Below are 23,217 nucleotides of genomic sequence, written 5' to 3'. Positions count from 1 at the left end.
CTGTAAGTTACAGTAATTGAAATAATCCAGTGGTAATAACAGTAGAGGAAACATATATGTATTTGGGAATTTAGTGTACCATAAAGGTAGCACTACAAGTTAGTCACAAAAGTGTACTACATGTTGTGGAGAAAATTGACTATCCATTTAGATATAGTGAAGTTGTGATTCTGCTACATATTGTAACATAAGTTGTAAAATCAATATATAGAGAGATATTGGCAAATCAGTATTGCTATCTTCCACTTTCTGAACTTGGTATTCAGACAATATATCTAGTTAAATTTGGATTTAATGGATTTTAATTTTTATTAACCTGAATGCTGAAGGCCCTCCTTCGATAGAGGAAATCTGTAAGTTTTAAAAGAAAAGATGGATATATTTGGCTTTGTCAAAATTTAGTATTAACAGATGTTCGCTCAATGAATAAATCTATATAAAAAACTTACTATTTTTTCTAGTGAATTGATTGTAGGGTAGGAAAAAGCTTTTTGAGACAATTTGTTCTTAAAGATTTGTTTGTTTCTTAATTTCTGTCTTACAGATCAAGGTACAGCAAAGCCAGTTTTTAGTTTCTTGAACAATAATTCCTCCAGTTCAAGTACTCCAGCCACTTCTGCAGGCAGTGGCATATTTGGTAGTTCCACCTCTTCCTCCAATCCACCTGTGGCTGCCTTGGTGTTTGGACAGGCCAGCAATCCTGTGAGCGGCTCTGCCTTTGGTAACTCTGCTGAATCCAGTACATCTCAGTCTTTGCTATTTTCTCAAGAGAGCAAACCAGTAACCACATCCAGCACAGGTACAGCTGTCACCCCATTTGTCTTTGGTCCAGGAGCCAACAGTAATAATACCACATCCGCTGGTTTCAGCTTTGGAGCTACAACCACATCTAGCTCTGCAGGTACATTTATAAAAGAAAAAAGATATATTTATACATTGTAATGGGATGGGCTTTAATTATAAGTATGTCAATTTTTAGTAAATAATACAACAGGTTATCACAAAACTACATGAATGCCTTTAGGTCATCTATACCAGGGAGGTTGTAATTATTCATTATGTGGAATAATGTACATTTTTTGTGTTCAAGTTTAATATATTTAACTCTTGGAAACAGTTTTTCTAATTTTAGAAAGTGTAATATTTATTTTTTTAAGTTTTATTTTTGAAATGTTAAGTTGTAAGTAACCAGACACTGGAGGTTGTTTTATTAGATATCAGTCTTTATTATGCAGTCTGTACATGCACACAACATGAGGCAGTTTCTGACCAAATTAAATTTTTGGTGGGAGATTATTTTAGATACATCCCTTTACCAAAAATTATTGACTGTGAAGGTGGGGAGTGTTTGTTAATTGAAGTTTTTGTTTATATGAGTTCTATATGTTTCACTAAATATGGTAGAGAGAGTTTTATATTTTTTATCATTATTTAAGACTTACCTTGATGGAATTTGGTTAGTAAGGCAAGAGTCTGAAAAGAAGCTTGAAATTTGTTTGTGGGTTTACAGAAATGTTCTGAGGATAATCTCACTTAGCCACTGTGGTGATTTAAGCATTTCCTTTGGCCTCCAGGATCCTCCTTTGTGTTTGGAACTGGACCTTCAGCACCATCTGCCAGTCCAGCATTTGGTGCTACCCAGACCCCAACATTTGGACAAAGTCAAGGTGCCAGCCAGTCTAATCCCCCAGGCTTTGGATCTATATCCTCTTCAACAGCATTATTTTCTGCTGGTTCTCAGCCTGCACCACCTACTTTTGGGACAGTGTCAAGCAGTAGTCAGCCCCCCGTGTTTGGCCAACAACCCAATCAGTCTGCATTTGGCTCTGGGACAGCTCCTAATTCCAGTAAGTATGTACAGTGATGTTGTTTGTCTCTGTACTTAGGTTTTGTGTATCTTAAAAATATTTTCTTTGAACTTTGAAACCATGCACATGTCTATTTTTTCTTATTGTCTCTTATACTTGGCAGAATAGAGAGGTATATGTTCAATTTACCTATACACAATATTCCCAAGTTTCACAAAATCATAACTTCTTAAAGATATTATTAGAGTATATTTTAAAGTGTTTCTTACAATTCTACTTAGGTGTAGAGTTTACTCATTCTCATTTCTCTTCAACTTTGAATTTTGGGGCTATCAAAGCTAGGTTTGAACTATATTTTCTGATCTTTATGAATGGATTAGCTTCAGGAAGTTATACCCTAGTTCCAAAACTCTTTCCTTAGACAGTCCCTCTGAGTTGTATCATGACACTTTATATTTAATGATGATACTAGCCTTTGCACTTGCATGTATAAACAAAACTTCCCATGACTTTTAAAATATGACTAATCATAGTATATTAAAATGTTGTATTTCCTCAAAATTGCATTATTTGATATTTTTCTAATTGTGAAATGTAACCTAATGTAGAAAAGGGCATAAAACATAAATGAACAATGTAATGTTGAAGCAAATGGCTTCTAACAACCACCTGGGAGCCCTTCTCTTTTGATCACATTCCTCTCTTTTTTTCTCCACTCTAGTGATGACCACTGTCTTGTCTTTTATAGTAATCACCTTCTTGGTTTTATTTAAAGTTTATTGACGTATGCATCTCTAGAAAATATAATTTTGCCTGATTTTTATCTCTGTAAATGGAATCTTACTGTATACAATCTTTTGATTCTTGCCTCTTTGACTCTGTTAGGTTTATAAGGTTCATCCATGTTATTGCATATAGTTTGTTTATATTGTCATTGCTGTAGAGTAAATCAGTGTATGAATGTAGCACAACTTATCTGTTTACTATTAATGGATATTTGAGTTAATTTTAGCTATTAGAAAATGCTGCTCTGCACATTCTTATATATGTCCGTTGGAGCACATTTGCGTTTTTTCTAGTGTATATGCCCTGGAGTGGGATTGCCAAATTAAAAGGATTTTGTGTATCTTATACTTTAGAAGATAATAAAAACCTTTCCTTATGAATTGTGCCATTTCACATCCTGCCACCATTGTGTATGAGAGTTCTCATATTTGGATTGTATTTGATTTCTTACCTTCTTTTGTTTTTGTGAATTCTTTTAAACATTTTTTGGGTCAGTTTTTGGTTTGGTTGATTGGCTTTCGCTTATGGGTTTGTAAGAGTTCTTTATTCTGGATATTGGTGCTTTTGTCAGTTAATATAGGCAATAAAATGCCTGTTTTATGATACATATTAACCATCTTAATCAGAATCCCCCCCTCACAATACTGAATGGGAACATGAGAACATTTAGATTTTTTTCATTCAGGTATCATTTCCCTGTATCTTTCTAATGTAGAGACACTGTATGGTTAGATCAGTATTGTGATTATGCAAATACTAGTCATTACTGAGCCATATACATGACTTTCTCTCCTACACAGAATTTATTTCTCTGACATCAATGATTCCCTCTCTTTGTTAACATTTTCTTTGTACCCATCACTAGTTAAAATTTTAACTCCCGTTTTATCATGTCTATAATTCTCAATTGAAAATTTTCAAACACATTTAACTGTTTTTCAGTGTCTGAATGAATTATTTTTTCCTTAAAGAAAGATACTTTTATTCAACCCCAGATTAAAACATGCCACTTTACATAAAGAACAATCAGTTGTATAAACTTAAAAAAAAAAGTCAACTTTCAGAAATGTTCCTTCCAGTTAAAACATTGAGAAAAAGCAAAAAAGGCACTAAAAATGGTAGTTACACTGTTGCTGAAACTTGGGGAGAAAACAGCATTTCAGAGTTGTGGTCCTCAGTTCTTCTATAATAAGGAATATGTTAGAAAGTTGTAGGCTCTGGGTAGCAGCATAACTATCAAAAAAGGCCATACTTCAAATTCTAATGAAAGTCATTCCCACAGAAAACACAAAGCTCTCATTTTGCTATACATAGACACATACTTTTAGTAATAACCAAAAAGCATTTTTGATAAAGATTAAAGCTTTACATTTTTAATTGCTACATAATATTTGTATATATTTATGGAGTGCATGTGATTTTTTTGTTATGTGAATACAGTATGCAGTGATCAAATCAGAGTATTTAGGATATCTATCACCTCGAACATTTATCATTTCTTTTTTTCTTTTTTTTTTTTTTTGAGACAGAGTCTCACTTTGTTGCCCAGGCTAGAGTGAGTGCTGTGGCGTCAGCCTGGCTCACAGCAACCTCAATCTCCGGGGCTCAGCGATCCTCCTGCCTCAGCCTCCCGAGTAGCTGGGACTACAGGCATGCGCCACCATGCCCGGCTAATTTTTTGTATATATATTTTTAGTTGGTCAATTAATTTATTTCTATTTTTGGTAGAGACGGGGTCTCGCTCAGGCTGGTTTCGAACTCCTGACCTTGAGCAATCTGCCCGCCTCGGCCTCCCAAAGTGCTAGGATTACAAGCGTGAGCCACCACGCCCGGCTATCATTTCTTTGTGTTTGAAACATTTCAGATCTTCTAGCTATTTTGAACTATATATTGTTAACTACAGTCACTCTGTTGTACTATTGAACACTAGAACTTACTCCTTCTATTTTGGTGCTCAATAACCAACCTCTGTTCACCTCTCCTCCACCTCCCCTACACACACCCTTTCCAGCCTCTGATAATCATCATTCTATTCTTTCCCTCCATGAGATCGTTTTTTTTTTTTTTTTTTAAAGATCCCACATGTGTGTGAGAACATGCAACATTTGTCTGTCTGTGCTGGCTTATTTCGCTTAACATAATGACCTCTAGTTCAAACCATATTGCTGAAAACAACAGGATTTAATGTTATTTTTTATGGCCAAATTGTATTCCATGTATTTATATACCACATTTCCCCCCCATTTATCCAATGATGGACTCTTTATCTGTATCTTGGCTATTGTTAATAGTGTTGCAGTAGACATGGGGGTGCAGGTATCCCTTTGATAATATTGATTTCCTTTCCTTTGGATAAATAGCCAGTAGTGGGATTGCTAAGTCATTAGGTAGTTGATTTTGGTTTGAGAAACATCCATACTGGTTTCCATAATGGCTGTACTAATTTGCATTGCCACCACACCAACAGTATATAATAGTTCCCTTTTCCTTATTTGCATTTTTTTTTTTTGGTCTTTTGATAATAGCCATTCTAATTGGAGTGAGATGATATCTCATTGTGGTTTTGATTTCTGTTTCCCTGATGATTAGTGTGTTGAGCATTTTTCTCGTGTGTTTATTGGCCATTTGTGTGTCTTTTTTTGAGACGTGTCTTTTTAGCCTCATTACCCACTTTTTAATGGGATTATTTGGGTGGTGGTTTTTTGGTCTTGTTTTTGCTGTTGAGTTAGTTTGGGTTCCTTGTATATTCTGGATATCAGTCCTTTGTTAGATGAATAGTTTGCAAATATTTTCTCCTATTCAACAGAAGTTCTTAACTACATCGATGTTTCCTTTGCTGTGTAGAAGCTTTTTAGTTTAACATAGTCCCACTTGTCTATTTATGCTTTCATTGCCTGTGCTTTTGAGTTCTTAGCCACAAAAATCTTTGCCCCTAGACCAGTGTCCTGGAGCGTTTCTCCTCTATTTTCTTCTAGTTTTATAGTCTCATGTTTAAGTCTTTAATCCATTTTGGGTTGATTTTTATATATGGTGAGATGTATGGCTCTAGTTTCATTCTTCTGCATATGAATATCCAGTTTCCCCAGCACCATTTATTGAAGATGTCCTTTCCCCAATGCATGTTCTTGGCACTTTGTTGAAAATCAATTGGTTGTACATATGTGGATTTATTTCTGTGTTCTTTATTTTGTTCTATTGGTCTGTGTGTCTGTTTTTATGCCAGTGCCATGTTGATTTGGTTACTATAGCTTTATATAGTATATTTTGAAGTCAGATAATGTGATGCCTTCAGCTTTGTTCCTTTTGCTCAAGAATGCTTTGGCTCTTTGGGCTTGTTGGCTTCATTGAATTTTAGGGTTGTTTCTTCTGTTTCTGTGAAGAACGTCAATTGGTATTTTGACAGGGATTGCATTGAGTATATAGATTGTGAAGGAAATCAAAGTATTTTTACCCCAGAATATATTTCTTTGACATATTTTGAGATGGCTGCCAAAGGACTAGCAAACAGAAGTGGCCCTGCAAAGCTGCCTTTTGTGGGGGAAATTTACATCTGTAGAGAATCTGCACTGATGCGGCCAGGCCTTCCCTTGTCCACAGCTGGGAAAAATTAACTGAGAGTCTGACATCTTTAAAGGTCTGAAAAGAAACGTTTATCATCTGTTCTCTCTGAGGGCTGGTAACTCAGCCCTCAGTTGAAGTCCTGAGGTTTCATCTATATAACAAGACCACTTTTGCTAGCCAAGTCTTCTCTCCCACCCATAACCTGTCTTACCACTAAAACCTGATTTTCTACCATAACCTGTTTTTGGCCATGCTCTCTGAGCCAGCATTCTCTCTGTAACCTCAAAATCGTATATAAGCTTTGGCACTCCATTGGGAGATTGGGTCTTCATTCCAAAGGCTCCTGTGTGTATATATATATATATGTGTGTGTGTGTGTATATATATATATATTTATTCATAAATTTGTATGCCTTTTCTCCAGTTAATCTGCCTTTTGTGAGTTGATTTTTCAGTGAACCTTCATAGGGCAAAGGGTAAGTTTCCTCCCAGGCTCCTACAATTGCCTTTGGATAGTATGGGCATTTTTACAATATTGACTCTTCTGAGCATGGGATTTCTTCCATTTGTTTGTGTCCTCCTCCATTTCTTTCATCAGTATTTTATAGTTTAGAATGCTTCACAAATTTGTATGTCATACTGATGCAGGGACATGCTAATCTTCTCCATATCATTCGAATTTTGGTATATGTGCTGCTTGAATGGGCATTGGAAGAACTTTTCTCATGGAATCTTTTCACCTGTTCTCCCATCAGGCTTTCTAGGCCTACTGTTTAACTGTGCTCTTGGGGTCTCTCTTTTTTACCATTATCTTGGAGACTCCTTTTAGCTTCTTGCAGGACCTTCTGTTTCCTGGGTGTCGAGTCTTTGTCACTCTCTTGTTTTTGATAGAGCACATCTTCAGTGTTTCCTGAGAGTTTAGGGAAGAAAAATTTGAGGATATGGATTTCTAGAGGGATCTTTATTCCATCCTTATGTTTGGTAAGATTTTGGCTGAATTATAGATTTAGCTTAAAAATAATTTTCATAATTTTGAAGACAGTTCTCCATTGTAGACTTTCTGTTTTCTAGGATTGCTTATGAAGTCTGTCTTGATCTTTGCTTTTTGACCTATTTCTCCTTTCTGAAATCCAGTTAGAATCTTTTCTTTTTAACTCCATTGTTCTGACACATCAGGGACTCAGGGACATGCCTTAGTGTGGGTCCCTTTTTTTTTTTTTTTTCTTTTTTTTTGAGACAGAATCGCACTCTGTTGCCCAGGCTAGAGTGCTGTGGCGTCATCCTGGCCCACAGCAACCTCAAACTCCTGGGCTCAAGCGATCTTCCTACTTCAGCCTCCCGAGTAGTGGGACTACAGGAATGCCCCACCATGCCCGGCTAATTTTTTTCTATATTTTTAGATGTCCAATTAATTTCTATCTTTAGTAGAGACAGGGTCTCACTCTTGCTCAGGCTGGTTTCGAACTCCCGACCTTGAGTGATCCACCCACCTCGGCCTCCCAGAGTAATAGGATTATAGGCGTGAGCCACTGTGCCTGGCCTGGATATAGTGTTTATTGATCTCTTAAGGACATTAATGGTGAGGGAAGTTTTGTTTCATTGCTTAGTTGATATTCTCCCAAGTTGTTTTTCTCTATTATTGTTTTGGTCTCAGTGAAGGAAATATTTGTCTCTGAAGGAAATATTTAAATAGGGACTTAAGAACAGAAGCTATGTCCCAGGTAACTGCCAGACAAGATGATATTTCTTACTAAATACTATCTTCAAATGTCTGGTACTCCTTGGTCTCTAGTCATAGGTTTATGAGTGTAAGACACCTAAATACTACCTGAATCCTTTGTACCTTGAGAGGGCTTACAGATGTTGGATTTCATTGCAAGTTTATCTGCCTTTATTTTACTTGGGAAAATTAGGAACAGTTAATTAGTATCATTAGGTCTTTCTTCTTAGTCTGTCAGATTCCCCAGAGAAGATGCTTCCAATCTCTTGCTTCGTATCAGAGAACTTCAGCTTAGTGTTCTGCGAGCTAAGTTAGGGAGGATGGCTAGAGTTCTCTGTATTCATTATATCAACCTACTCTTAATTCCTATTTCCAGTATGATGTTCTTGCTCCAAAGGGGCAAGAACACTATGCATGTTTTGCCCCAGTCCATAGACTTCTCCAAAGACTAAGTTGTTGTTCTGTTGGGATGAAAGAGAATTACCATCTTGTTTGGTGTTGGGGAGGGAGAGGTCTTGATATCTACTTCTTATACAGATATTCTACCATGCTTCCTTTTTTTTCTTTTTCTTTTCTTTTTTTTTTTTAGTCCCACCTTCATTCTCACTTCCAGAGGTACCTGGAACCTAAATCTTTGGGGTATGTTTAGTATAAATGGAATTGCTTCTGTGCTTTCCCTGCTGCTAGTGTAGTATCAGCTCCAGTCGGCCTTCCAGCTTCTACACTTTTGTTGCTGTTGTCTCCTCTCTCCCCATCTTTGTGAAAGTCCCCTTACTGTTATTTTAATGCACTTTTCAAAGAAGATAGAGCTTAATATGTTGATTCTGCTATCCTTAACAAAAAGTCTACTTTGCCCTTTTTTCCTTGGTCATGGGTGAGTTGTGTGATTTGTTGGAAGTGTCAAGTATGTACTACTGTATGTCAGTGGAGAAAATATTTTTATTTTTCTTTAGATTAAGAGACCATAAGGGATCTTAACCATTTACATGTTTTTATATGTAGTAGAGGTCAGAGTCATTACTAAAAAACCGTCATTTTGCCCTTAACAAAGTACTTTTGCTTTAACTATTATAGGTTCGTTTTTCCAATTTGGCGGCAGCACTACAAATTTCAACTTCACAAACAATAATCCATCAGGAGTGTTCACATTTGGTGCAAATCCTAGCACACCTGCAGCCTCAGCCCAGCCTTCAGGCTCAGGGGGTTTTCCTTTTAACCAGTCTCCAGCAGCATTTACATTGGGGTAAGAGAACTTTTGTTGCAATGGAGAATTTACATTGGTAAGAGTGCGTGCATGTGTGTGTTTTGTTTTTAAAAGTCACCAAGATGCAATATAGTTTTGATAAAATCAAATGTTTTTCAACATCAATTTACCATATTACAATTTGGTAGATGGTATTATAGCCTGAGAAAAATAGCAGTATAGTGTGTGTGCTAGGTGTAGCATCAAATGTGTTTAACAGTGTCTTTTTTTCCCCCTCCTTATTACTGGTCATATTAAATGTTTTGATTCTGAAATTTTGCTCTGGGCATTGTGTCACATTATAAAGTTTTTAATTTTAATTACCCACAGGTCAAATGGGAAAAATATGTTCTCTTCTTCTGGAACTTCAGTTTCTGGTCGCAAGATTAAGACTGCTGTTAGACGCAGGAAATAAAGGTCACATTGGTGTTATACACAAGGATCTTAACAACAGCTGGTGCCCTGCTTTCAGATACTGGATTGTGCTATGTGATGGGGTTTTCTGAAGTCAGATCTGCCTAAGGACTTCTTTAGTTTTTGGAATTTTCTTCCTTTCTCTTTCTTTATGGAAGCCCCGTCCCCACCTCACCCACCCTCTTTTTAAAAAATAATAGCTAGACTGGTGACTGATTCTTCAGCAAAAATATTTTATGATCCAGCAGATTATTCACTGATTTGATGTAGTCTGGCTGTACCCAGGAATGGAGTCTGCACGGCAAATGGCTTTGTATAGAACTTCTTTGTCTGCACCACTATATGCGTTGATAAGCATTTGTGGAATGCATTGAAATTGTAATTATATCTGAGGAATTCTGTATAGATTAGAATTCTGTATAGATTAGAGGATGTTGAAATGAATGATTTCTATGCCGAGTTTGTGCTGGTGTATGTGTGAAATGAGTGAGTTGGGTGTATTGTGCACTAAAATTTTCTGATAGAGGAAGCCTGATTAAAGAATGGTCCATGCTAAGGACTTGTTAGATCTAGTTCATTCTCCATTTAATAATTATATGCTATTTCTATATTTTCATTCTTCTATCACCTGTCTTGCCTTTTTCATTATTTTATTATGAAACTTATGTAAATACAATTTTGTTTCTGTACTTTTTTGGCATAACATAAATCTGTGAACTTGAAATTTGAATTTTATGTTAGAAATTTTTTTGTTGTTTAGTCTTGTCTCAGATTTTATTATGTAAATCCCATTATTCAAAGTTGCCTAAATCCATTTAGAAATCTTTAAAAAAAAATTGGGGATTCTTAAAGTTGAATTTATTGGCTTTTCTGATCCAGTTTTGTTTGGACCAAAAACCAGTATTGTACAAAGTATTAAGCATATATTTTTATATTTACTGAAATGGACTGTGGTGACTTTGGATAATAAGGAAAAGTTTAATATTAAAGCCATGTTTATTACAGTATAATTAACATGTTAAACCATGGGATAAATGCCATCAATAAAAAATTATGACATACTTTTTGTCCTAGTTTTAATTCATTATGAAGGTATCCAGTATTAATGGGAGGGGCCTTTTTCAAATAAAGGGTTAACAATGGACAATTAGAAGATAAATTCCAAAGAATTAAGTGATTTCATATCTAATTTGCACATACATTTTCGTACCTTTTTTAAAAGTTGAAAATAAACACACACAGCCATTTCTGTTTGTACTTGTATCTTCTTGGTAGATGACTAGAACAGTGTTCATTGACTAAGTTCTTGGAGATACATGCCTAAAGCAGTTCACAAAAACTGCAGTGGCTCCTTAGTATACAGTTGTCCCTTGATGTATACACTAAGGATTATTCCCAGGACATGCCCGTATCCCCTAATACCAGAATCTGTGCAGAACTTGAGTATGCAAAATGTCAGCCCTCCTTATATACATGTTTTGTATTCTGTGAATACTGTTTTTGATCCACGTTTGGTTGAAAAATATCTGTGTGTAAGTGGGCTGCCCATGCAGTTCAAATCTGTGGTGGTCAAGGGTCAGCTGTGATTTCTTTTTTTTCTTTTTTTTTTTTTTTTTGAGACAGAGTCTCGCTTGTTGCCCAGGCTAGAGTGAGTGCCGTGGCGTCAGCCTAGCTCACAGCAACCTCAAACTCCTGGGCTCAAGCGATCCTGCTGCCTCAGCCTCCCGAGTAGCTGGGACTACAGGCATGCACCACCATGCCCGGCTAATTTTATATATATATTAGTTGGCCAATTAATTTCTTTCTATTTATAGTAGAAACGGGGTCTCGCTCTTGCTCAGGCTGGTTTCGAACTCCTGATCTCGAGCAATCCGCCCGCCTCAGCCTCCCAGAGTGCTAGGATTACAGGCGTGAGCCACCGCGCCCGGCTAGCTGTGATTTCTTTTGAATTATTTTGCTGCATTATTATTATTTAGATTTTTCCTGTGGTTCATTAAAAACTCTTAGAGCAGCATTTGATAATTTTATTTTTCAGTTTGAATGCACACGTATTTCATGCTCACTTTTAATTTGCTTAACTTCTGGTTGGTTTTATGTTTAAATTCAAAACCTTAAAATATTTAGGAGCTTTTTTGTGCTTCCAATAAAAAGATATATCTATTTTTTTCTTATCTGAGCTCTCTTAGGCCATCATCAGATGGTTAGGGGTAGAAATTTATAGTAGTTACTTTATTAATAATACACATTTGACAATAAGTGGTGATGAAGCTGGAAGAGGTAACTGGAAATCTATGTCTTATTGCTGAGAAGTTAATGCCTAACTACCTTACAGGTTAGTTCTTAGCCACTCTCTAGATGCATATGGTTGGGAACTTTGCTACTTTCTCTAAAAATGTGCTAGAAATGTTTACTTCTATTTAGTACTCTTTTTAAAAAACGAGTTACTGAAAACCATACTTAAGTTGGCTTATGTTAAAAATGGAATCTTTTTGTCCCCTAAACTGAGAAGTCTACAGGACTATATTCAGAATTTGGGATCTTTTCCTATCTGTTTTCTTGGGATACCAACCTTAAACCTGTCCTACCTCAGGCTCAGCAGAGGGTATCTCCTTATTGCACTGATTCAGGCTATAGACTCACCACTGATCCACTCCTCACGACTGTAACTGCTCCTTTGTAATGGCATATAACTATGCTTCACACACAAGTGAATTTTCTTTTTTTTAATTTCAGCATATTATGGGGGTATAAATGTTAAGGTTACGTATATTGCCCATGCCCTCCCTCTCCCGAGTCAGAGCTTCAAGCGTGACCATCCCACAAACGTTGCACATCTCATTTGTTTGCATATTCCCATCTCCTCCTCCCCCCTCCCACTCGCCTGACACCGATAAATGTTATTCCTATATGTCCACTTAGGTGTTGATCCGCTGATACCAATTTGTTGGCGAGTATATGTGGTGTTTGTTTTTCCATTCTTGAGATACTTCACTTAGTAGAATGGGTTCCAGCTGTATTCAGGAAAATACAAGAGGTACTACATCACCATTATTTCTTAAAGCTGAATAATACTCCATGGTATACATATACCACATTTTATTAATCCACTCATGTATTGATGGGCACACAAGTGAAATTTGAGGGCTGTTTGTGCAAGAAAGGGAAATGTGTTGGAAAGAAAATAATACAAGTCTACTTCTCTTGGTGGGCCAGTAGGAATTTTCAATAGAAAAGACTCTGAAGGAAAGTCATGCAGAAAGTTTAATTGGATAATTAGGTATGTTTTCATAATTTGGTTGACTGACTAGCAGATCAGTGGTCCTTACTGAATGTACTGTCAGCATTACTTGTGAGATGTGTCAAATACATGGTCCAGGACATCATTGCCAGAGATTCACACATTGGGACTGGATAGAGTCCACAAATCTGCAATCTGCACCAATAAATAAGCACCTAGAAGATTTCTGACGCACTGATGTCCAGGGATATCACTTTTAAGCAAAGTGCAAGTTGGTTTTGAGTAATTACAATTCCAGGCATTAAGACAAACTGCAATTTAGTTGAATGTCTTTTAGCTGCTTATTACTATATTGTGAATTCTAAATTGCTTATTCATGTAATTAGTATTTTATTATTTGAAATTGAATTAATTTTAACAATTTGTAACCAGGCCATACACTCCCTTGTTTAGCCAGGGAATAACTTGTGTTTGCTTTAATTTTCTTAGCATGTCATTTTCTGGGCCTGTTTAAAGTTTGAAATTCAATGGAAATTTTATAAAGGTTAGTCTGTATGTTTAATAGAAACTGATGAATTTCATACAGTAAAATTGAGAAAATAGGGGTACTGGGTCTAGCTACACAAACCAGTTGCATGACTATGTCAATCTGAACTGTCATTTCCCTGCAATATGGGGCAACTTTCATAAACTTCCTGAAAAAGTCCACTTTAGTTCCAAAATGCACATTATCCACAGGGCTGTATTTTAGCTACACTTAAGTTTATCCTTTATCTTTGCCTTATATGCAGAACCTGTTGTTTTGTCTCCTGCCCTTCCTCTCTGGACTTGTTCATAAAGGTTAGAATAGGAAAGGCTTTTAAAGGTAGAACTTGGTTTGAATTGCCTAGCTCGGTCATTTACTAGCTGAGACTTCACATCTTGCATGGTGGTTGTGATGCTTAACAATTTTTAAAGGACTGGCTTAGTTTACAATTAAGCTTAGTTCATGCACAGGTAATTTCTGAGTGCATTTAATAAATGAATATAAATATAAAATAAACATATCCCTAAAAGTGGACGATTTGTCATAGACCTCTTTCTGCAAGTATTCCTGTTTATTTCTGCTGTAGCCACTGGAAAAGCTGTATTTGGAAGCAAAGTCTGAGGAGAATCCAGATCAAACCATAAAGAAATACATAAAACACAGATGCATAGGTGACTAAGTATTTATTGAGACAAAGAATACAAATTGGTGGCTTACAAATTATTAAAAATAGAATGCTGAATTTTATTTATACGTGGGCCATCAGATACTGTTTGCAGGTCAAACCCTGCTGTAATGAACCGCAAGGAAATATATTCACACATAGTTTGAAATGAACTTTACCCAGGCAAGCACGTGATAAAGACTGGCCTTTGGTATTGGGGGTGGGGAGAATGGCAAGTAATTGAAATGGTACTCATTACGGATCTTTAGAAATATTGTTATGTAAGCATATTCTTCAAAAAAACAGCCTGTTTAAATAGGGACAAGAGTAGAATGAAAACATTAATACCATTATCCACCTGAAAAAGCCCTTTATTCACAAGCAGTATAATTTTCAACTCCTTTCTACCTTCCCTTTGCTGGAAATATTTATAAACACAAACCATTGAAAGGAAAAATCCTTCCTTTTTACTATCACTTGAAACAAGAAAAAACACTAACTCATTTGGTAATTTGGAAAAAGTAGCCCTCAACTATATAATGCGATTTTTTTTCTAATCGTAAATACTTGGGTGAAATCAGGTTAATGTTTACATAGAAACAAGTAACTACTGAACCAGTGGTAGATAAGTATCAGTTGGGCAATACTTTTTATAATACTGACAAGTGAAGGCTTACTATCCAAAAGTGTTGGTTTTATTTCTATAATCAAAAAGTAGTTTAAAAGCAGGGTTTGCTGTCACTCACACTTACCTTCCTAGGGCCTACCTTCTGGCTCCAACCTGAACATTAGTATGCCAGACTTTTCTCAAGGTGCACTAGCCATTCCGGACACTTGTAGGCGGCGATGGATACTGAGATTTTCTGGATGCCTAATTTAACTGCTAGTGCTGTAGTTTAACTTAGGGCATGCTTATTGAAAGTATTCTTACTCCCCTTGAATCCTAATTTTTGTTCCCTTATTACTTATCTTGTTAAAGTGATGAATAATGTTTGCACTAAAAGAAAGTTGAAGACAACTTTCTTTTTGCCTTTTCAGGCTAGAGTTTCAGCATGAAAATTATACTTAAGACACAGAAAATCAAGATAAGTGAAATATGCTAAATAGAAAAAAGTTCTGAAAAGGAGACTCCACCCAACAACCCCAAGAAAAATATGTGGTAGTAAGGCCTGGTTCCCTCTTCCCTCGTTGTTCTGTCATTTTTTTTTTTTTTTTTCAAATTTTGGTAATCAAAATCTCTTTTCCAAACTGAATTCATAAATAGAAACACTTGGGTTTTGCTATAAAGACAAAGTAATACTTCTATGTATCTTATAGGACTATGTACTTGAATCCATGGTTGGATCTGAATGAACCTACATAGATATTAATCTGAATGATTCATGCTTAGCAAATGTGTAATATTTTAAGTATAACAAACTAAACTGGACCACTTGTTTGCTTTTGTTTTACTATATACATGAATATAGCTTAGACAGCAAACCATTCAATTATCTGACCAGAAATTATAAACCAAAGATGTATTCTAGAACTATATGACTGAAGGACATTTCAACTTGAATTCCCCAACCAGTGGCCAAAGTAGTGTACACCAATGTTAGTGTCCATATATTACTAAAGTGCTAACTTTATGTAACCCTTCCTAATTTCTAGTCTAATTTAAAAAATTAAAGGTTTTTCTTAAAAACTGTGACGGGCCATAATACTAAATCTTCCCAGCACAAGTGAATGATCTGTTTAGTAAGTACACTGGCATACTTAATAGGGTTTCTGTGAAGTTGGATTTAATATAAAATTATTTTGAAAAACATGGTTTATGAAATTTTATAATTTAAAAAGAATAAGAACATTGTTAAAGTTTCTGTAAACATTAAATGTGATTATCTATTTTCACAGTTTTAAATGTCAAAGAAAAACCCACTTTAAAAATTGATACAGTGATAACAGATATCTTGTGTTTCCTATTAAATTTAAGATCAAGAACAATGCCTAGATTGATCCCTTAAGCAATCTAATTTTGAACTGCAATTTAGTGTTTGTTCTGAAAAAAAAAAAAATATATATATATATATATCAGAGATGGAGAAAATACCTAAGAACCCGATAAAACATGAACTATAAATAGTGCAGGTATATCTCAACACATGTAACTGGGGCATCCAACAAAAACATACACACATAAAACCCAGAATGTTCAACAGAAGAATATTTTGTTTCAACAGAAGAATAAAGGTGGTAATACACAAAGTATTACTTTGCTTAACGTTTCCCCCAAAACTTCATCCCTAATAGGCCCAGAATGAGCTTAAAGAACGTAGAATAATACCTGGAAATGATACTTTCCCTTCTTTAGAGAGAACAGTTCATAATGGGAAAATAGCTAATATTTCACAAGCTACTAGTATTTTGAGTAAATCATGAGATATTAAGATTTTTTATTTAACTCCTTGATGTTTCAACAGTTATGGAAGTATATAAAAAAGTAGTATGTGAATATGCTGTATATAAATATAAGTTATATTCAGAACACTGAAAAGCACTAATACTTTCTTTCATGCTGCACACATACTGGGAATATTGTTTTACAGTAAATATGCAACAATGTGATGGAAGTAATTTTTCTCCACATATTTATGGTTTGGTTTAGGGTGCTGAAAACACTTGCACATGAATTATAAGTTAAATTTACAGTGAAAATTTACTCCCCCCCCCCATTAAAAGCAATCACTAACTTACCTTTTCTTTAAAAGAGTCAATGATAATATAGCAATATGACTTAACACTGTTTCATCATCATTAAAAACCTGCCCCCAAATATATGTTTAAGCATTAAGAATAGTTGTAAAGTTACATCATTACTGCAGTGAGCTGCAGTACAGATTGGAAACTTCAGGTAAGGGAACTGCTAGGCCTGTCTCACTTGTCCCTTTCTCTTGCAGCTAACTCACTACCCTCCTGGGATGGGAGATAATTCAATTATCCAGTTTGTGTCCCCAATCCCTCCCCTCCAAAAACAAAGACAATTTCCCCAGGAAGCGTAAACTAAAAGATGAATTACGTAGGTGTTTATAAAACACAACTGGACATTTTTCCATCCTTTTGGGATAAACCAAAGTAAATTTTTAAAGTTTCATTTGGAGATTTCAAAGCTGAAAATGCTTTCAACAAATTCTAATGCCTTAGATCTTAAGAAAGTATATATTGTCCGTTGTCGATTATAAAACCACTTGCCTTCTTTTTGATCTAAAAATTTTAACACTTGAATTTAACAGGTTTTTCTTCTGGAAAAGTTCTTTGGCATTCAAGTAAAATCAATACTTTCAGAATAGTCAGCTGCATCACACTACAGTGACTGCTTTAATTTCTAAATCATCAATTAATGTAACCCAGGGATACTGATGGCCTTGATACATAATTTAGTCTTGTCATTATTCCATAAAGTGTGGAATTCAGGGTTTTTTTGAGCATCATCTGACCCCATTTCTTTTTACCACAATGGTTCCTGCTACAATGTCATAGGCTGTTCGATTATGCTGAAAAAACAGCAGTGTGATGAAAGCAGGGAAAAAAGAAGCAATAGAAAAATTCTTGATCAAAGCTCGTATAGTGGACCTAAAAAATTAAAGCAAAAATATCAGGTAAGTTGTACATCACCCACATATAGATTAATGGTATTCCACCAATTCAAAATATGTATTTAAAACATATATTCAAAGTGTAGTTGAGAAAATTTTTACCTCTGATATTTGAGTTATTTTCAAGTAGCACTATATCATAATCAGATCACCTGGACTATTTCTAAAGATTTCATCAACATTAAAGACCTTAGAACTTTTAACATGAGTGTGGGCTAAGAATCCAGACCAGCTGAATTCAAATCCATCTTCGAATTACTAGTGTTCCATACGTGCACAAAGTGGATAACGGTATCTATCTTACGAGACTATTAGGATTAAATTAGTTAATAGATATGCAGTGTTATTAACAGTGATGGTATATGAGAAGGGCTCAATAAACGTTAGCCACTCTTTTATTAAAAGAAGTAGCTAGGATTATAACCACAAAATTTGCAGCACAATCGAGGCTTCTCCTAGAGTCACTTGTTCATATTTCTTGATATAACAATCTAGCTCTGAATCATTCTGGCAACAATTCTAGCCAATATCTTGTTTGGCTCAACTGATTACCACCCACTCAACCTCTATAACTTCCATTATCATTAGTTGGACCTTCCCCCGGAGCTAGATGCCAATAGCTAGCCATGAGCACTGAAAATAACACAAGCTCTACTGCTTAAGAGCAGGAGTGGGGTTCATGAATGCATAGCTGTCAAAACTCTTACCATGTATTCAAGATGGAATTATGATAGGCATTACCAAATGGAGGCTCAAGGCAGGTTAATAACTGACCAATGTCCACAGATCTAGAGGACAGGAAAGCTGGGCATGGAACACTGACACAACATTAATGCCCAAATCATCCTCTCATTATTGTGACTTGTATTTCATAAAATGAACATCTTGAAAATGTATACTGAACGGGGGTGAGGGGGTCTACAATCATATAATACAACTGAAATAAATACTCAAACTTTACATCGTAAACTTAATAAATGAAAGCCTGTCTAATAACATACCATTAAGAAGAAAAAAGCATACCAATATTCTAAAACACTATATCAAATGCTATCAATTGTGAATTATAGTGACTATTATACTTAAAATATATTATTTTCATAAATATATAGATTAAGCAAAGAAAAGGACTTACGTTGTAATGCTAACATTTGAGGAAGGAATCACTAATACCCGACTTGGTGCAATAAGTACTGATGTATCACATGTCACAACTCGAAGCCCTAGCAGGAACTTCCCTGGGGTAGCTCCACCTGCTCCCCAAATGCAAATTATCTAAGGAAAGAAAGGATAATTTAAAACAATTTGCTAGCTCAACTACACCAATTTTAAAGGTAAGTTGTCCTACCACATTATTTCATGTTTTAAAATTTTAAGTTGAAAGAATTGCATAGAATATCCAAATATTAACCATTTAATGTGTTTCTATAGGTCTTTAACATGTTCAATACCACAGATGTGTACTGTAATATTTCTCTATGACCTATTATACTTTTCAGCAAATTGTTTCTATGGAAAAATATATCTCAAATTCCTCAATGAACTTAGAAGTATATTTTTTGGACCACAATCTGTTTATGAGTGGAATTGTATTTGAATTCCTAATACTAAAAAATATTACAAAGAAATTATAAAATGTCTCACTTCCAAAAGTTGTTTTTTTAATGTTATTAAAGAAAATTTGGAAAAAATAGAAAAGCAGAAGGAGACATTTAAAAAAATGCATGATTACAAATTTCTACTACTTTTTTGTCTTGGGCTAATAATCTAAAATTGTTAAATATTAATATTTGCTGAAGTTATAGCTTACCTCATAGAAACAAACTAATAATCTGTATATAAGAGCCACAACCATCATTTTCTGCAAGTCTTCCATTGATGTGTCTTCATCTATTTCTTCTATTATATAATGCATAGCGAACTTAGATATATCCCTGTACAAAATAATAGTTTGTGGTTATAAAGAATTAGTTATCAGAACAGTTGCACTGTTTTTTTTTTCATTAGTGTAAGTCATAAATTATAATTGAAATTCTAAACTAATCTTTTAGGTTCCTAACCATCTAGTTTCACAAAACATTCATTAGCATATTCAACAAATAAGCAGCATTATCATAAGCAGGTATTGTACTAGCCCTGTGGACAGAATGGTGAATGAATTCAACATGGTTTCTGCTTTCATGGAAAACAGAATAAATAAGTATCAGTAATAAAGTGGGATGAGAACTGTGATACTATGGAAACATATACCAGATACATTTAACCTTGTAAAAGCTTCCCAGAAATGACATTTTAAGCTAGGATCTGAAGAATGAAGAAAAGTTAGCCAGACTAAGAAGGGGAAGAAAGTTCCAGAGAAAGGGAACAGCAGGAGAGAAAGCCTTAAAGCAAGAAAGTATGTGATGGAAGCTGAAAGCTGTTTGGTGTGGCTCAAATATTAAGTGTGAGAAGTTACAGTAATTAAGAAATAAGGGCATCTGTTAAACCAGATGATGAAATTCAGACTTTATCCTGTTGGCAATGAGAAACCACTGAAGGGTTTTAAGGCAGGAGAAGGGCAGAATCAGAATTTTTGGATCACTTTGGCTTTATACCAGAGACTTGACTGAGAGGAGACAGAGTTACCACTTAGAAGACTACTGCTATAATCCAAGCAAAAGATGACAGTAACTGTACTAGGGCGAAGTAATGATGAGAGAGAGGGTGGTGGGAGGAGCAGGAAGGAATCACAGTAACACTCAGGTTCCTGCCAAGAGTCCTGAAATTTGACCACATGGGTTTGTATCTTAACTCTGTCACTTACTACCTTCCATAACTTTTTAAATTCTGGGCTTAACTTCTCATAAACCCAAATTCCAAACTCTATAAAATGGAAGTATTAACCTCTACCTCATAGTGGTATTAAGAATTAAATAAGAATTCACATGAAGAGGTGAGCTCAATGCCTAGCACATAGAAAGTGCTTAGGAAGTGATAATTGTTAGGATAAGTGATAACTATTAGGATTATAATTAATCTGAAAGGAGGATTATTCAAATAAATGCCTCATTTTGCAGTTCACTTGGGACTTGTCTGATAGTATAGGCAATCCCATTTGGAAATGCCATCTAGTTGATTATTAATGACTCACCTATCAAAAGCTCTTTATGTCTTTGTGTTTAAGGACTCTACAAGGTGGTAAAAGGAAAATTAGTTCCTGGCCTAAGAAAATAGTTGAATAAAACCAAACCAGATTTGGAGGCTCCTTTTATCCGCTTTTGATAGGTGAGAATACCACACATCTTACAGAATTTATTAAGAGTCTTTTTCTCCTTTGTTTTTTTTTTTTTTTTTTTTTTTTACGCATTGTAAGAGGCTTATCTCCTTTGTAGTTATTTCTTAAAACCAACAAAACAATAAATCTGACAAAGCTCTTATAAAGAAATCTTGACAGTGGCACACTGATTATACATATAATCATTTGCAGGCATGATCAAAATTTAACAAAACAAGATCTCTGAACAGAAATTAAAACATTTCTGTAAAAGTCCTTAACTTACTTTATTCCACTGAGGTGCATAATACTTAAGACAATGGTTGCTTTTATAAAGAAGAGAATAAAGAAATCCACCATCTCTGCCATAAATCTGTGGGCCAAGGATGGAATAACATACTCTCTGCCTGTTAAAAAAAAAAGGGGGGAGGTTAGGAAAACTAATCATTTCACAGAGGCCTTACAATACAAGCTGGGTAATGAATGGGGAAAATCAAGGTACAACTCAATAATAAATAATCTATAATCTTACAACAGCAATCATTGATATTGATTCTACCAAGAGTACATGTTATTAAATACAGCAACACTACTGCACTATTTGCTGAACTGCTTAAAGCTTGCTTTCAATACTTTAATGTTTAAAAGGTATTGAAAGGTTTATTGATTTCACAGATAAATTTGATTAGGGTACCCAATACATGTCACTAGGAACTCTAATGAGGAGAATCCAGGTGATCACATCTAAATGACAAAATGAAATGTTTTAGTAAAAATCAAGGTTAAGTACAGACAAGTAGTATAAAATAAATCCCTGTATTTCTCCCCTATTCTTTTAGTTTGCTTTGCTTTCTATAAAATAAACTCAGTAATTATCAATTTTGACTGGGATTATACTCAGGCATCAGCTAGTTTTTGTCCCATGTATCCGTGGCTGAATAAATTTTAAAAAGTTTAATAAAAAGTCAGTAAACCAAAGAATGTAACTAAATAAAAATATTCTAGTCTCTATACAGAAGTAAACAATTAGATAATATACAAGATCTGTAAGCCATGGCTCAATCAAAGCTTCCTAACTCTATCTGTATTCAAGTAAATCTCCTTTTATATCCCTTCAGTTCCACTGTCCCTAAACAGCCAATGTCTGGATTATTTCCAGACCATCAGTCAAGCCCCTCCAAAAGTGGATTTGCCATGTTGGAGTTTAGCTTTGGAGCTTTCTCTCCAGAGCATGGAGATCAAGGTAAGAGGACGGCTTGAAGAGCAAAGATGTCTTGACATGTGGAAATAACTAGTCTCATGAGTAAGGGAATCAATTCGGAGTGCCAGTTCTAAAGGAAGAAGAAACTGCACTGCCCCGTACATTTTAGGAATTTAAGGCTTGGACAAACGATAGCTGATGCACACGGAGGATCACTAATCAGAGTGGCAATTACAGATTTAAAAAGAGTGCCCGCTCTACCCCGCAGGCAGTTCACCGAAGACCCTTACGCTCCGCTCAACCTCTACCTCGCGCTTCTCACCTGCCTGCCGCCCGGTCTCGCTCGGGGTTCGCGAAGGGGCTGCGGATCCTACCCTCGTCACTGGAGTGGCGCGGACTGATCCTTGCACGTGAGGGGCCCGGGGTCCAAGGCCAGCGACTGGAGCAGGAGTGGCGACGCCCGTGGCTGCCCCGGGGTCAGGCCCCGCGGCCGCGGCGCTCAGGAAGTAGAAGGGGTTGTAATAGCCCAGCTGGGGCGGCGGGGGCCCCGCAGCCTGGGGAAGCGCCGCGCCGCCCGAGGGGTAGGTCGCTGGGGGCGCGTGGGGGCTGCAGTAGGCCGGGAAGGTGGCTAGGCCGCTGTGCCAGGTGAGGTAGCCGCAGTAGGACTGCCACAGCCACTCGTGCACCTGCCGGGAGTACTCGCGAGCGCTCAGCCGCGACGGCCTCTCCCGCGGAGCGGCGGCCTCGAGCGCCTCGCAGCCCGCCGGCTCCTGCAGCTCCGCCCCAGAGCCGGCGGCCGCCTCCCCGCGCTTCCTGAGCTCGCTCGCCGGCCCCGACTCCTCGGCGGCGGTCGCGAGGCCGGGGGCTGGGGGCCGGCCCGGGGCCTGGGGTTCAACCTGGGGCCCAGCCCGGGGGCACGGGGCGGCGGCGGCGGGAGGGCCTCTCAGGGAAGGGACGGGCTCGTGGTCCCCTCCGCCGTCGTCCTGCCCGGGAGGGCGGCCTCGGGCTTCCTCGGGCCCCTCTGCCATGTCGCCTCAGCAGCACCCTCCGCGGTACCTGTCACTGCGCCGTCTCCCTCCCCCAGTGGCCCCTCCCCAACGGCCCCGTCGCCACCGCAGCAGCCGCAGGCGTCAACAATCCACCACCGGAAGCGGAAACCCCGCCCCCA

General features: G+C 36.8%; 2 protein-coding genes and 1 non-coding gene across 4 annotated transcripts in view; 1 reads left to right on the top strand and 2 right to left on the bottom strand.

The window, feature by feature from the left end:
• The window catches only part of NUP153 (nucleoporin 153), a 97,055-nt gene extending 86,446 nt beyond the window's left edge, over positions 1-10,609 (top strand). For both annotated transcript variants that reach the window (XM_076010488.1, XM_012753611.2), the window contains exons 19-22: positions 545-901; positions 1,575-1,847; positions 8,950-9,118; positions 9,449-10,609. In XM_076010488.1, coding sequence (XP_075866603.1) covers positions 545-901; positions 1,575-1,847; positions 8,950-9,118; positions 9,449-9,533 — 884 coding nt within the window. In that variant the 3' untranslated portion in view covers positions 9,534-10,609. The remainder of the gene's footprint in view (positions 1-544; positions 902-1,574; positions 1,848-8,949; positions 9,119-9,448) is intronic.
• Positions 6,759-6,864, bottom strand: LOC142876783 (U6 spliceosomal RNA). The gene has a single exon (XR_012923601.1). It is a non-coding gene; the product is annotated as a U6 spliceosomal RNA (small nuclear RNA).
• Positions 10,610-13,964: 3,355 nt separating the features above from the next.
• FAM8A1 (family with sequence similarity 8 member A1) lies at positions 13,965-23,197 on the bottom strand. Its single transcript, XM_012753610.3, has 5 exons — positions 22,372-23,197; positions 21,135-21,255; positions 19,406-19,529; positions 18,731-18,870; positions 13,965-17,572 (listed from the first exon to the last, which is right to left on the bottom strand). The coding sequence occupies exons 1-5, from the start codon at positions 23,075-23,077 to the stop codon at positions 17,428-17,430; spliced, it is 1,236 nt and encodes a 411-aa protein (XP_012609064.1). The 5' UTR covers positions 23,078-23,197; the 3' UTR covers positions 13,965-17,427.
• Between the last annotated feature and the right edge of the window lie 20 nt (positions 23,198-23,217).

The sequence above is a fragment of the Microcebus murinus genome, chromosome 15 (genome assembly GCF_040939455.1).
Source record: "Microcebus murinus isolate Inina chromosome 15, M.murinus_Inina_mat1.0, whole genome shotgun sequence".
Classification (NCBI taxonomy): domain Eukaryota; kingdom Metazoa; phylum Chordata; class Mammalia; order Primates; family Cheirogaleidae; genus Microcebus; species Microcebus murinus.
This window is presented reverse-complemented; position numbering and strand designations above follow the sequence as displayed.

What these genes read in the sequence shown, in the direction of transcription:
- FAM8A1 (XM_012753610.3), bottom strand. Translation starts at nt 23,077, where the DNA reads ATGGCAGAGGGGCCCGAGGAAGCCCGAGGCCGCCCTCCCGGGCAGGAC. An exon ending in ATGCACCTCAGTGGAATAAA is followed by an intron (nt 19,530 to 21,134) that starts GTAAGTTAAGGA and finishes TATTTTGTACAG; the next exon opens with GGATATATCTAAGTTCGCTA. An exon ending in TCAAATGTTAGCATTACAAC is followed by an intron (nt 17,573 to 18,730) that starts GTAAGTCCTTTT and finishes TTAATTTTTTAG; the next exon opens with GTCCACTATACGAGCTTTGA.